The sequence below is a fragment of the Vidua macroura genome, chromosome 11 (genome assembly GCF_024509145.1).
Source record: "Vidua macroura isolate BioBank_ID:100142 chromosome 11, ASM2450914v1, whole genome shotgun sequence".
Taxonomy (NCBI): domain Eukaryota; kingdom Metazoa; phylum Chordata; class Aves; order Passeriformes; family Viduidae; genus Vidua; species Vidua macroura.
Window position 1 is genome coordinate 2,571,847 of NC_071581.1, and position 15,021 is coordinate 2,586,867.

The 15,021-nt window shown below is 51.4% G+C and overlaps 1 protein-coding gene across 1 annotated transcript in view; it reads right to left on the reverse strand.

The window, feature by feature from the left end:
• LOC128812985 (hydrocephalus-inducing protein homolog) overlaps window positions 1-15,021 on the reverse strand; it is a 75,027-nt gene that overhangs the window by 5,920 nt on the left and 54,086 nt on the right. The window contains exons 42-60 of the mRNA XM_053987714.1: window positions 14,698-14,839; window positions 12,117-13,455; window positions 11,484-11,642; window positions 10,891-11,078; window positions 10,533-10,715; window positions 10,173-10,292; window positions 8,766-8,925; window positions 8,481-8,653; window positions 8,126-8,324; window positions 7,348-7,447; window positions 6,710-6,809; window positions 6,054-6,222; window positions 5,529-5,767; window positions 5,105-5,177; window positions 4,266-4,470; window positions 3,659-3,891; window positions 2,131-2,282; window positions 1,009-1,201; window positions 342-450 (exon numbers count right to left, since the gene is read on the reverse strand). Coding sequence (XP_053843689.1) covers window positions 342-450; window positions 1,009-1,201; window positions 2,131-2,282; window positions 3,659-3,891; window positions 4,266-4,470; window positions 5,105-5,177; window positions 5,529-5,767; window positions 6,054-6,222; window positions 6,710-6,809; window positions 7,348-7,447; window positions 8,126-8,324; window positions 8,481-8,653; window positions 8,766-8,925; window positions 10,173-10,292; window positions 10,533-10,715; window positions 10,891-11,078; window positions 11,484-11,642; window positions 12,117-13,455; window positions 14,698-14,839 — 4,236 coding nt within the window. The remainder of the gene's footprint in view (window positions 1-341; window positions 451-1,008; window positions 1,202-2,130; window positions 2,283-3,658; window positions 3,892-4,265; window positions 4,471-5,104; window positions 5,178-5,528; window positions 5,768-6,053; window positions 6,223-6,709; window positions 6,810-7,347; window positions 7,448-8,125; window positions 8,325-8,480; window positions 8,654-8,765; window positions 8,926-10,172; window positions 10,293-10,532; window positions 10,716-10,890; window positions 11,079-11,483; window positions 11,643-12,116; window positions 13,456-14,697; window positions 14,840-15,021) is intronic.

The following is a 15,021-nucleotide window of genomic DNA, read 5'->3' on the forward strand; positions in this document are numbered from 1 at the left end:
ATATGCAAAGCTGAGCCAAAGAGTGCTTTTGGCTTCTGCTGGCTGTGTGCTCAAGGGCTGTGTCTGTTCAGGCTGGTACCTTCCCACTTGCAGCAAATACTTCAGAGGGTCCACTGAGGTACTGACAGTCCCCCATAACTCAACCCACCCGTCTCTTAGAAGAACAGAACTTCCTACAACTTGCTAGGAGACCCTGCAAAAAGTCCCCAGGAAAAGCTTGGGAGACAGAGAGCCCAAGAAAAGAAACTGTGCCTAACATCTGGCTGCTGCTCAGAGAAGCCAAGAGCAGGGCACACGTTTTCCCTCCGTGCATGATCACACTTCATGGTTAATGAATTTACCGTTTCCAACGGAGTCCTCTTCCACATCTCCAGCGTGGAATATCCTGAGTGTGGAGGCCCTGCCTTTCAAGAAGAATGCTCCATGCTTATCCTCCAGGTGTAACATAAACTGAGAAAAGGGAACCCAGAGCACAACGATACTGGTGAGTACAGGATGGCACAGGGACTGACACCACAGTGCTGCTGGTCCCGCATGGGAACCCAGCACCTCTCCCACTGCAAACAGCACTTAGCACAAAAGTTAAGTCAAACCAGCTGGCAAAAAAGGGCATTCAGAGGCATCTGGATAGAACTGACACAGAACCAAACAGGACAGAAAGTAATGGGCAGAATGTAATTAAACCACAACTAAGTTTACTTAAAATGTAGTAAACTGGGATCAAATACAATCTAATGGAACTGGGAAATCACACATGTCCATGAGAACAGAAGGTGACCTGAGAGATGGGGGAAAATACCCCACCACCTTTCTTGTGTTCAACTTAAAGAAGAAAGACTGGATGGAAAATTTCCAAGAACTCCCTTCTTGGAGAACAAATGTCAGTTACTTGCTTAAAAAGAATTTCTGACACCTCTTCCTAGGTCTGCCACGTTTTTTGGGACCCTTCCCCTGTGCCACAAGCACTTGTTCCCAAACCAGACCATCCCTTGAGCAGGTCCTCCTCACCTTGACAGGTATGCTGCCGTTGTTACGGATGACCAGGGGCAGTGTCTCTGAATCCCCCAGCCGGAGCCTCTTGAAGCGCAGCACGGCGTTTCCCCTCTTGCTGCGAGCGCTCGGGCGCACGACTGTCAGCTGCGGCTCGTGCCCCTTCCCACTGATGGTGAAGGTCAGGGTTTGGGGTTCAATTTCTGCAGAGCTGCAGGAGAGGCACAGAAACAATTTCAGCTGGCACTAACCCATTTCTCACTGGGCAAGTGAAGCAGCAAGGGCCACCCACAGTGTTATCCCTGCCTGGTGCCCCTGTACCCCACAACACAGCCCCCCACCTGCCTCTTCCCAATCCACTCAGGGCCATTCGCAAGAGGAATCTGCTCCAAAGAGCCAGAACCTTCCACAATAACAGTTAAAAATAATTTCACTTAATTGAATCATGCAGTGCAGCAGGTAAATAATGAGGCACCAGATGAGATATGGCAAATCTCCTGGCTGCAGTGAGATGAGACTTATGCAACATGCAAAAGCTCAGCATGAAAGCAAGAAGGCAAAAATACATCATCGTCACCATCAGTAAAGATCATTTCCAAGAACAGTAAAAAAGCAATTGCTTATTAGCAATTAGACTTCTCTTGTTCCAATTCAGCCACTAAAGGGTTGAGGAAGGGCAAGTCAAAGCCCCAGTACACAGGTCCCAGGGCAGAGGAACTAGGCTCCTCTTTCATAGCAGCTCCAATCACTGACATAAAATAGCTTAATGAATGCCAGGGAATCACAGAGGATCACTTAATTTTACAGAAACAAAGAGGAAAATGTGCCTGCTGACTTGCTGGCACAGAAACTGCTTCATCTAAGCCTTTGTCCTTGGAAACGCCCAACTCAGCTGCAGCACATCTCAGTAGCTTCCAATTGGTTACCTAGTAATTCCCTGTCTTCATAGTTTCTCAGAATAAACATACAGAATAAACCATCAGCCTCATTTTTCTGCTCTAAGAGTTACTCCCAGATCATCTCATGCCAAGTACTCTGCCTAAGGCTACTGAAAGCATTAGTGCTAACAAGAGGTCTGTGCCTTCCCAGTGGAGGCAGCTATCAGTGATGCCTCCCCCAATATTTCACAGGGTCAGTTACCCTTTTGGGATGACAAGGGAAGCCTTGAAAGTGCAGTCGTAGTTCTGCTCGTCTGGTGGGGTGAAGGTCACCCTCGCAACAGCACAGGATGAGACGGGAACGGACATCTTGACTGGATCCAACTTGAAAATGTTTTTGATAGGGATTTGTTCCTTGGGGGAACCCAGACAGCAGTGTTAGGAGAAAACACCTTTCAACATGACACAGTTTTATTCATAAATGCATTACTGAGAACAGCCCCAGACACTGTGTCTTCCTTCCTGCTTCCCTGGGCAGGCTCCCTCCCTCCCAGGGAATGCTGACCTTGTGCTAAAGCATTGTGTGTTTTGAGCGCTGGCAGCTGCCCCAGCCTATATGGGAGGGGGGCACTGTTGCATCCCGGGTTGGGTTCAGTTAGGGGTTTTAATAACAATAAATAAAGTTAGCCGGTTCTATGAACCCCCATTTCCCCTCGCGGTGGTTCGCTCCGGGTCACTTACCATTGGAGCTTTCCCATGCCAGTCTTGTTGCCACCCCCTGTTAATTCCTGCGAGTTCTGTGTCAGTTACCCCACCCCTGTATTCCTATTCGTCCCGGAACCCTGTATCCACCCCTGTTATGTTCCCGTTGGCTGCCATAGTCCGCATCACTCCCCCGCTGCCTGTCCCCATTGGCCAAGGGGGCTTCCGCCCCTGTCTGCCCACCCCCTATATAACTCCACACTCCCTTTGTCTCGCCACCATCTTGTCCACACGGGCGATAGGAGCAGATGCCGCTCTCCACCGCGGTGGCCATGTGGGAATAAAAGCTCTCCAGCCACGCAGGGCAAGGTGTGCCATTCCTTCGCCCCTTTATCTCCTCTCAGCGTCGGTTACAGAGCATGGCTAGCCCACACCGGTGCACTCAGCGCCAGAGCGCCCGGACACATGGCAACCCCGGTCCAGCCAAGAGGCAGCACCTTTAGCCAGGCTCTAGAGCCGTCCGGATCGGGGCGAGAAGAACGCAACGCCGCAAGTGGCACCCAATGTGGGGCCACAGCCGCAAGTGCCGCCCAGCCCAAGCCGCGGGGCGGCCAGCGAAGTAGCCGACGCAGGTGGAGTTTCACCATGGGGCACACCGAGCCGCGCCGCTGCTGAGCCAAGCGAGCTGTGGTTTCCGTGAACACAACACTGCAGGGCACTGCATGAAAGACCCTGCAAATAACCTAGAACTGGCCTTCAAAGAGAAGGAAAAGCCAGGGAGCCTGAGGAAATTCTCTGCTTTGAGCCCTGACATGTCAATTCATAATAGCCCCTCTCCGAGTGTGCTTCCAAGAGAGGTTCAGAAGGATTCACTTCTCCCATCTAAGACCCAGAGGCGTGAACCAAAACCTTGCCTGAGACATGCAGAATTCCACACAACTGTTCCCTGGCTCTGCTGCTCTCCCCTGCAGTTTGACCTGCACTGAGCTAGCCTAGTCTGGGCCACAGGAAGCAAAGCATCTGGAGAACAAAACAGGCTCTCATACAGCCCTTAGAGGGCAACCACCACCTTGGCCTCCTGTTCTTACCTCTCCAGGCAGGGGGTTGATGGAGAGGACCACACCACATGGCAGATGGCTTGCATTGTAGATACTGAAATGAGCTTCAGCCTCCTGCCCAACCAGAACCTTGTTGAAGATGAATTTGTTCTCATCTCTGATGAACAGGCCAGTGCCTTTCACCGACTGCAATTTGTGGCTGAGGTCGGTGCTGCTGCAGATCGGGTACTCCTTGAAGATTAACGTGACATCTTCAACAAGTGCTGTGGACAGACCAGAGGGATGAGCATGGAGAAGCCTCCCTGATGAATTTGTCTGGACCCTGCTGGCCTCTCAGAAGGCTTGATAAGCCCTTTCTGCCTGGGTGACTACTAAACCCAGCCTTGGGTGGGAGAGCTGGCTGTGAGGATGGAGCTCACAGTCAACCTCAGCCTTAGAAACCATTGCTTTCCTTTTATCCTTCCATGCATCCCTCTCAGCCTGGGAGGGATGAGTTCACTGGTGGACTTGAAGAGGGCTGGAACCTCTGAGGATTTTAAGGTGGGACACCAAGGCTAGCGTGCCTCTCTATCCAAGCAGCAAGTGTAGGTGCTGATCAGCAGCAGGTGTGACCAAGGGAACTGTGGGCAGTAGGTACCTGGGACGCAGGACTCGGCAATCAAGGTAAAGGGAATGCCGAGGGGATTGTCCTTGGGGTCTCTGCCCAGGATGTCAATGTAGAGCTGCTCCTCACATGTCCCCTCCTGCTCTGCGAGGCATTCCACTGTAATCAGCTGCTGGCCCCAGGGACCGATGGAGCCGGAGCAGGGGGACACCGTGAACATGCCAAGATTGAGGTGACCCTGCAGAAAAAGTTCCAGGAGAAGCTGATGGCTAATAGCTGTGTCTTGAGCACCCCAGCAAAGAGAATGCCTTGCCTTGGCCTCCAGCTGGGCCCAAGCACCCAGTCCCAGGGCAGGGAAGGATGACTCCAGGGCCCAAAGGCAGCCCCAGGCTGAGAGCAACAAGCCAAGAGGAGCTGCAAGCCTGTCCCAAGTGGCAGAGAAAGGAGTCTGAGTGTAAAGAATGAAGGTGGTAGCTGTGATCCTTCAGCCTCCAGAGGTAATACAGGAGAGCAGAAATAGCGGTGAGAAATGACGGGAGAGAGGTAGGGGACTGGGAAGAAGAAAAAGCAATTTTGTCTGAGCTCAGTGGGGGGATGTTGGACTGGGAGCTCAGTGGGGGATGTTTTTGCTTCTGAGGTGTTCACAGACCTATGCTGGCTCGCAGCTACCAAACACAGGACCTGCTCCCCTCTGTTGACCCCACAACTCCAGGTCAGAGCCAGAGTACAGGACTGCCAGGGGGACTGAGCAGATACTGGACTCCATCCTGCAGACCACATCCCACCCTATGGCGATGAGCTCCCAGCCTGGGCACAGCAGCATCTTCTCACATCCCCTGCAGCAGCACTGCTGGGGAGCAGGAGTCACCCACCTGTGTTGAGGAGCTTGATTTCTTTCCTGTTGAGAACTTTGTAGCCAATGGAGCAGATTCCCCTTGCTTTGAACTGAGGGGAGAAAGCAAAGGTATCTGTCATGCTGAGCTCCCCTGCCTTTCTCTGAGGCCAAAGCTGGACTTCCTCCTCACAGAGGAAAGCCTTTGTGCTCCTGATGGCTCCCAGAGAGCAGCCTGCAGCTCCCATTGCTGGACAGAGCAGCTTTATCACCAGCTTTGTACTGTGATGTACCAGCTTTGTACCAGCTTTGTACATCCCCACACATGGGGATGCCAAGACATTTGTTTGCTCCCTTTCCCCAGGCCAGGGATGCAAATGGATGATAGCTTTGGCTGCCTGCCACATCCCAGCCGCGGGCTGGTGCCTCCTCAGACAGGAAGGGTGGTGCAGGACTTCTCATACCTTTTGCTTTCCAATACAGATGCCTCCTTGGGTGCTCGGTGGATGTGGAATTTGAAGTTGAGCGTGCCTTTGTTCTTCAGCACAACAGTCCGGGTCTTCTTGGTGCCCTTGATCATGGTACCAAAGTCGGTGGGTGAGGCAGGCTCAATGCTGTACTTGCTGTACTCAGCTTTTGCTGACACCTTCACTGGGATGTTGGCGACAGCCTGGCCTCCTTCACCTGAGCTGGCATCTATCACCTGTGTCCACAGGAAGGGTGGTAAAGAAAGCAAAGAGGCCAGCCTCTACCCCAGTCCCCAGCCTCCACCCCAGGCCTCCATCCGTTTATCCCTCCCTGTTTAAGCACTGCCTCCAGAGTCAGATTCTCAGCTCCACTTAGGAAGCCTCCCAAAATGGTTTTGAAAGCCTTTGTTTGTGTTTGTAGGAGAGAGGATTCTCCAGTAAAGCCCTCCTTCTGTTAGACACATATCCTGTTTATGCTCCCAGAACACTGTATGATAACACAGCCTGGCCCAGGCAGCTCACCTGGCAGTACAGGATGGGCTTGTTCTTGAGGAGGATTTCACTTGTGGGGTGGAAGAGCATCTCAATATTCACACCAGGCTGGGAGGCAGTCAGCATGCCTGACTGAGGCTCAACAGTGAAGTAGGATGCCAAGTCTTGCATCGTGGGACCTGCACCCTTCAGCGTGAAACTGAGGAGAAAGGGAAGGAATGGAGATCTCTGCAGTTAAAAGTATAGGTGCCAACAGCACAGCCAGGACTTTGCATAGGACCAGAAAAAAAGAAAAGGGAGAGTTCAGGTCTGCTCAGGGAATCCTGGATCTTGACAGAGAGTGCAGACAATCACGAGGTTACTGCAAGAAACCTTGAGACCAAAATTTTTCTTTCACTCCTTTACAGAGTCTCAGAAAGAGAAAGGAGGTGACCATCAAAGAAAGGCAAGGAATCTCAGCATTTCAGTGGCTTAAATTTCTGGGGCTCTCCTTTGGGCTCCAGCTGAGCTGTGAAGAACTGCTGGTTTGGAGCTGGATTCTCTGGTAAAATAGGTGAGATTAGAGAGCCCAGGTTTTGTATTTACCATGAGGTAGCCAGCATGGAAACAGGTTCTAGACATTGACAGAGGGAGAACACAGGCCTGGGAACCTGAGGAAATGCTCACTACCAGGCAGCTGGACTCACCTGTACTCAATGTTGTATACCCCTTTGTTCTTCAGACTCAGGACTTTCTTCACATTATCCAGGACATTAATGGTTCCAAATTCCAAGCTTCCATCTGGACCTGCAGAAAACCCACAGAACGAGGTCAAACATGGTATTTGTGAGCTGCTGCAGAATACACCAGGTCACAGGCTACATGGAGGTCTTGGCACAAAACCCTTTCCAGCAAGTTTCCATTCTTGGAAGTGTTTTCCAGCTACTTGTCTGCCCTTTCTCTTCCCACTCAAAGTATCTGCAGGCTTAGTAGCTAAGGAGCTCAGCTCCCATTTCCTCACTTCCAAGCACAAATCCAATTACTTTAGATGCTGTGCTTAGCCTGTGGGGGTTGCCAACTGCCTGTTCACGTCACTGTTGTTTCAAAGCCCCCAAATCCAATCTGCACATGAAGCTGCACACTTCAAAGTTCAGAGGGGAGAGACTTAAGGCTGTCAGTGCACTGACATCCCATCCCATCCCATCCCATCCCATCCCATCCCATCCCATCCCATCCCATCCCATCCCATCCCATCCCATCCCATCCCATCCCATCCCATCCCATCGGTTGTCCACCTCCCAAGGTAATGCAGTGCACCTGCTTTGTTTGGGAGGCATCCACTGACCTTCAGGCATGTCGAGGCTCAGAGAAATGTCATAGACCTCTGCAGAGATTTCAATGTTTTCAGCTTGAACAATTCCCACAATGTTTTCTGCATCTGAAACCTGAGGCAGCAAGAAACAAACACTGTTCAGATTATTCTTTTGGTAGGCAGCCTGAAAGTCCTTGTCTCTGCTGGCTGCTTCCCCTGTGGCCTCCCTGGCTTTGCTAACCCGTTTGCTAACCCGTCCTCCCAAGCTTTGCTAACCCATTCCTCTCATGGGCTGCCCCAGTGGGATTCTACTGCAGTAAAAACCCTATCAGCCCATCTCTGCACTCCTACAGCAGGGAATGTTGCTGCCAAAGCATCCTTGAGAAGCACAGGGATGTAAGAACAACCACAAGAAGTGTGAGGTGTCTCAGAGCAGGTGGCATTGACAACCCTCTCCAATCACCTAGCCCCCTCTCTGAAATGCAGCTCCTAAACCATGGGGAACAAAATCCCACAGGGAGAGTTTGTTGCACTATGCAAGAGCTTTAGACAAAGTCCAGGAGGAATGTCGAGATCACGCTGCAGTCTGTACAACCACACAACAACTTTCAACCATTCACAGGGACAAGGTGGTTGTGGTACAGGCTCAGGATGCAGTGTCTGGTTATCTGGGGGGATGTGGATGCACTGCACGTTCTGGCAAACGCTGTGCAGAGGCAGAAGTTGGGGTCACAGCATCCTTGTGTCTGTCAGGTGCAGCTCTTCCTGACCCTGTCCCTAGGAGCACACGGCTGCTCACAGTCCCTCTCACCTCTAGTCGGAGGGTCTTCTCAATGCTGCCAATCTGCCCGGCCTTGAAATGCACTGCCACTTCAAACTCTGAGTGGGCATTAATGGTGCCTTTATCTTGGGACAAGGAGAAGTCCTCAACAAAGTCATCCAGCCCATTGAGCTGCCAGGCCATGGGCAGCTGGGTGTTGTTTTTCAGGACCAAGGTCCTGCTGTCAGTCCTGCAGACACAGGAAGGAACTTGGCATCAGCTGCTGGATGCTCACACCAGCCTCGCCACTGAATGCAACTTGGAGCAGCTCCATCTGTGCCCTGGAAACCAGAGTCAAACGTTTTCTCTTTGTCACAAGTTCTGGAGTGCTTGTGGGATGACTGACCTGTGCAGAAGCAGCTTGCCAAAAGACAGCTCCAGGGGGCTGACCTCCAGCTTCATGTGCACCCCATGGCAGCACAGGCAGAAGACCACTGGGTCCGGGTTCTTCCCAATGCTGCAGATGAGTTTGTCTTCCAGGAAGCCAGGGGAAGTGGGGTATGCCCAAATGGTCAGCTCCTGGACCCAGCCCCACAGAAAGAAATCAGAAGAGCTCTGTGTGAGAGCAGGAGGAGCAGCCCCTGGGTCCTTCTGTGGCCCCAGGCCACTGCTCTGCCTGCCCTTCTCCTACCTGCTTCTCCTCTGGTTTCAGTGCCATGCTGGGAGGGTCCAAAAGGAATGTCTCTGCTTCCCCATCATTCTCAAAGGAGAACTGGACCTCTACGTCCATGGGGGAGTTGTTGAGGATGGTTAAATTCTCCAAGTTGCCGGGACACTTATGGGCCTCGTACCTGTCCAGAAAAGGGGAAAAGGCTGCAGAGCAGACTGTTGCCTTTGCCACACACCGAGGAGAGCACCCTGTGCACCCGAGGAAGTGGTGCTGGAAGACCCTGCTCTAACAAACAAGGGAGGGAAATGGATCCCAGTCAGGGGCATGGGCGTGTCTCATCCTTGTCTTACTCTGATGCCTTCCCCTGGACTTGGTGCCTCCAGCCCAGAAGCCTGATGATGCTCAGGCCACTTCAAGAGTTTTTAATACAATGTAAATTCAAAGGTGCCTAGAAAAATAACAGCACACCAGGCACATGGGTTCTTTCCCCTTCTTTCTTGGGGTACCTTCCCTGCAGGGCATAAAGAAAGGCTTTTGGAAAAAGAGGTTAGCTAATCTTTTTCATAAAAGTCATGAAACTGCTTTGGATTTCATGGGTTAGCTCAAAGTCTGAGAAAGAATTATAAAGCATCAATTCCCAAGAGGAATGCAAAAAGGTAACAAATGACCCTTCTCTCAGGTGTGGAAATGACTTTGGAGTGCAAGGGTAAAAGAGGCAAACAGAAATCCCAGACCATCCATCAATCTGGCTAATGATTGCCTGTTTTTTTAAACTATTTCAATTTCATTTCCTTGGGTTGTCAAAATAGACCTAGCCCTCCAGAGTTCCCATGGAGACAAGAACTTAAGTATTATTAAAAAAAATGAGTGATAGTAAAAGTAGAATACACAATAGATTCAATGACAATGTGTTTAGGCAGACTTTATCCAGCAGTGAGGATGCAATGTCATTACAGGAAAATGTAATTCCTGCTGTACGTTCCCCCCCAACACCCACTGGCAGGTCAACCATAAAATCTTATTAATAATTACATATTAATGAAAGGTTTACAAAACCATCTACAGACTAATTGCTTGATCAGGCTACTTGCAGAGCTCAAAGCACTTCAAAAACCACCATAAAGTTCATTTCCTAAGGGGTGAAGCTGACATGTGGAGGGGGACAGAAGTTGCCCCCGAATCACCTTTGGACTGGCAGTAGCATGCGGCTCTGGCCACCAAGGCGGCCACCAAGGCACCCACTGGGCAGGCAGAGCAGCTCCGCCAAGGCTCATTTGCCTATATCTGCTTAGGTTCACACATCTGTGGTCCTTCAAACCCATGTGTCTCCCAGGACTCTGCCGGGGACTGCCCTGGGTTGTGCCACCAGGACAGCCTGTCTCTCCAGGTGTGCCCAGAAAAGTACAAGGCCCAGCAGGGAGCACATACCAGTCTCTTGATTTCCCACACAGCAGCGGCCCAAAGTGGAATTGCTTTGTGCTCTCAACGTATTCCTTGAAGACGATGTCATCTGCCTCCATGGTCTCCCTCCATTGTGGAAACACCAGCCTGGGCAGAGAAAGTGGGGAAGGAGGAGCTAGGAAATGCTCCAAGTAGGAAATGTAGTCAGAAAGCCATAACCCTTCCTGCAGGCTGAGGTACCATCTGCCTTCCCAGCTCCCAGCACAGTCGGAGGTGCTGGGTGACCTCAGGCAGCATGATCTGCCCAGGCCAGAAGCCCCAAGGGGCAGCCCTGGCTGTGGTTCAGGGGCAGCTGTGGTGTGGGAGGCTGCCAAGGGCCAGCCTTACCGTGGGTTCTGGCTGATGCTGGGGTACAGGCCGGTGCCACGGCAGGGCAGCTCGTACTGGCGCTTTGTCTGCACGAGCTCAAACCTCAGTGTCTGCTCAAACTTCCCTGGCTTTTTGGCGGAGAAGTGGACCTTCAGTTCCACCTCACCGTGGGCAGGCACTATCCACCGGTACCGTTTCAGCCTGGCAATTAAAGAGGAGGCTTACAGACACTGCTGAGGAGCAAACGAAACAAGGAGGGTGCACTCGCCATCCCACGGAGGCACTGGCACGGGGTCGCTGTGGAGCTGGGGATGATGGACCTTGTTTGGCAAGAAAACCAAGAAGCAGAGGCATTACCTCCTCCTGTGTGGCTCACCTGAGGAATTCTGTGGGGTTTGAGGCACTTTCCAGCGTACTTTTGAATCCTGTTGCAGAGGAATCCCGGGGACTTTCTGCTCTCTGTGTGGAGATCTGCTTCTCCTTTGCAGAGCTGTCTCTGCTGGCTGCTTTACCTGTCTTTGGTCGGCCCTCAGCAGAACTGCCCTTCACATCAGGGGCCTTGGCCTAAGGGGAGAGAGAAAAGGGAGGGAGAGGTGAGCCCTGAGACATCCCTATCCTGGAAAGCAAACTGGGGGTTTGTTCACCAACGGAAGAGAGAATAAATAAATAAGTCCACCTGCCCATGAACTTGGTCTTCCTTATTGGTTTTTGTTTTGCCTAGGACACTCCCTCTCACTCAGACCCTCTCCTCAAAGGAAGTTCATGGTTTTAAGTGATTTTTGTCTTACAGAACTGCTCTGTCTCCAGCAGAGCTGCCTCTTTTGTCCCATCCCTGACAGAAAGGAGACCTGCAGACACAGGGCCCCATCACATCTTCACTACCTCTCCACCATGATCCTTTTCCATCCAACCTGTCCCCCATGTCCCCATCTAGCCTGGTCCCTGCCCTGGCACCACTGGAGCACCCACCAGACTGTCTTCCACAGCAGCACCTCCCGGTGCCACAATGGTGAAGGGCTCCACGCGCTCTGCAGAGGCCAGCCACTCCTCTGGGTACTCGACTATGGAGAGCACAGCAGCAGGGGGCAGGGGAGGCCCGTCGGGATGCAGTCCCAGATGTTTCAGCATCTAAAACAGAAGAGAAAATCCTGCTTATACTTCTATCACCTTCATCCTCACAACTCCTTCTTTAAAGGCACTGAGCTTTTGGCAATGAGGTTTTTGACTTATATGAAGTATAAGTGCTTTGTTATGCCCAGTGGGGTGAGCAAGCTCCAGAGCAGAGGCAAGAGCTACAAGTGGGACCAGGAGAGAAACCTCTCCCAAGTGACTCAGCTGAAGAAAACAAGGACTATGAGCTACCCTGTCCTGGGACTGTTTATAATGATTTCCAGGTTGGGAAGCTCTGAAATACTTGCACACAGAGCACTCCCACTTCCTGTCCATCTGAGGGATGGTGATAACTTCCCCATCCACACAGATGATACAGAGTCATTGTGGAACATCATCAGGGACCTGGACAAGGCTCTGTGCCATTATCACACAATGCTCCAGGGCCCAAGACCACGGCAAGCTCAAGATCTGAGCCTCGCAGGGTGTTACCTCGTCATCCGTTGGCAACGTCCCATCCCTCAGGATCTCCCCGATCATGGCCTTCGGATCTGAGACCTGGATGTCCAGGCATGGCACCCCGACATGCTCGTCTCTGACTGCCCCCTCTGCAACTTCGCTTTGCATCTCCAGCTGAGATGACTGAAGACTCCTTTGGCCTCCATGTTCATGTTCAGGCTTCTTCACCTTCTCCTGAGGCTTACTGGTCTTCTTTAGACCTTTGTTTTCACCTGAAGGCTGGGATTTGTTTCCCTTTTGGATCACAGGTAACTGCACGGTACCCTGAACCCTGTCCCAGTAGGAGAAAACCTCTGCGATGTTCTGCTGTGATGACTCATAGATCTGAAACCTCAGGATCAAGTTCTTCTCCACCTCAGCTGAGTCCTCTGGGATTTCAGCTTCCCCCTGCTCTGGGGATTTGGTTTCTTTCTTCTCCGGGGCTTTGGTTCCCCCCTTCTCCAGGGCTTTGGTTCCTCTCTTTTGTGGGGCTTTGGTTCCCCTCTTCTGTGGGGCTTTGAAGTCCCCCTTTTCTGGGGCTTTGGTTTCCTTCTTCTCTGGGATTTTTGTTCTCTTATTTTCTGGGGCTTTGGTTTCCTTCCTCTCTGGGATTTTTGCTTCCTTCCTCTCTGGGGCTTTGGTGTCCTTCTTCTCTGGGACTTTGGTTTCCTTCTTCTCTAGGATTTCTGTTCTCTTATTTTCTGGAGCTTTGGTTTCCTTCCTCACTGGGATTTTTGTTTCCTTCCTCTCTGGGATTTTTGCTTCCTTCCTCTCTGGGGCTTTGGTTTCCTTCCTCACTGGGATTTTTGTTTCCTTCTTCTCTGCAGATTTGGTTTCCTTCTTCTCTGGGATTTTGGTTTCCTTCCTCTCTGGGATTTTTGCTTCCTTCCTCTCTGGGGCTTTGGTGTCCTTCTTCTCTGGGACTTTGGTTTCCTTCTTCTCTAGGATTTCTGTTCTCTTATTTTCTGGAGCTTTGGTTTCCTTCCTCACTGGGATTTTTGTTTCCTTCCTCTCTGGGATTTTTGCTTCCTTCCTCTCTGGGGCTTTGGTGTCCTTCTCTGATATTTTTGTTTCTTTATTCTCTGGGGATTTGGTTTTCTTCTCTGGGATTTTTGTTTCCTTCTTCTCTGGGATTGTTGTTTCCTTCTTCTCTGGGACTTCGGCTTCCTTATTCTCTGGGGCTTCGGCTTCCTTATTCTCTGGTTTTGCAGGCTGCTTCCCCATGGAGACACCCTTATTTTCCTCCTTCTGCTTCTCTTCCTCCTTCTGCCTCTCTTCCTCCTCTAAGGCTTTTGACTCCTCCTCAAGCTTTTGAGCCAGCTGCTTCAGCTCCCTTCAGCAAACAAAAGAGAAATCATCACTGAGAGTCACCACCAGAAACCTGGGCTCACTAGTCCTCACTGGCTTTGCACTTTATTCTTTGACCCTGAGGCCGGGCAGAACCATGAGACCATTTCTGTGGATTTTCCCAACCCACAGAGGCTGGGAACATCCCAAGTGAGGGGATTGGTGGAAGGGGACCTCCAGGACCAGCCAAACCTAAGCCTTGCCATCGCAAGGCCTCAACTGTGCAACCTTCCTCTTAAGGCACAGCCAGACACCTCCAGCCCACTGCCAAAGGCTGATCCACCAGCTCTCTGCACTGATGCCTGAAAACGCTCTTTGTCTCTTGATTTCCCAGTTTAAAGCAGAACATAGATTGCTAACATCTGCTTATCCCTCCTACAATTCTTCCTCTGCTCATTCAGCCCCCTTCTCCCTCGGGATAGCCTGCTCCTTAATGAGAATAATCCTATCAGTCAGAAAGCAAAGGCTGCAGGAACTCCTCTCCTGCAAGACAGGCTCTTGTCAGCCAGATTTCCTGCTGGAACCCAGCTGTGACTGAGGCAAACTAGTGCTGTCTGCCATGGAAGCTATTTGAAGCAGCCTCCTCCGTCTCCTCCCCATGAAACCAACTTCAGCCTGGCCTGAAAGGAGTCCTGATACACAGGCTTGCTTTTAAGCAGCCTCCCCTCCCAGCTCCACAATTTTCCTGTGAGTCCTGAGCTGGGCTGCCTTGCTGGAACAGAGCTTGCCTACTGCTGCAGCTGAAGGGGAGCCTAAAGGACCTGAGCTTTTATGGGTGGTGTCCCACCATAAGGAGAACCCTGGCAGCTCAGCACTGCAAGGAGTTCCATCTGTGGCAGGACCAGGACTCAAACCAAGGGTTTGTCTGTGCCCCACACCTGCCCATAGCACAATCCCACTGTTTAGGTGAAGAAGGGAGATAATGAAGAAGGTGCAAATCAACATCGTGGACTTGAAGAGACTTTTACAGGCAGTGCCAAGGCAAGCCCAGAGTCCAGCTCCCTGCAGGCAGCATCTAAGCCGGGAGGGCGCACCACTAAAATAGAGATGATGATGTTCTATCTCAACAGAAGAAGGTCCTTCCTCTCTTAGGAGCCAGGGAGCTAAGAGAGTAGCCATCCTTGTGTTGCTTCTGGCCTTTGCTATCAAATACCCCTGAGCTCAGAGTCCTTGGAGCAGGAAAACCCTCTAGGGACCCTGAGCATTAACCCATGGAAGGCTTACTCACCCCTCCATCTGTGTACTCTTCATTTCCAGTATTATTTTATCCACTTCTGATTTTTTCTCCTCAGGGAGGGTGTCATACTCGTCCTCATCCATTTGCAAGACATGTTTTATGTTCCTCTGAATAGCTTTTTCCTGCTGCGGTTCTTTAGCACAAACCAGAGGAGAAACCATGAGTGACTGCAAGCAGAGCTGGGTACTCTGGGTGAGCTGTAAGGATCCACAGCTTTTCCTGACCCAGCCTATCGTACCAGGAAATATTGGGGAGCTCATGTCCCTGCTCCAAAATCCCCAAACTATGGCCGGGCACTGTGGTTCCTGGGCTTTG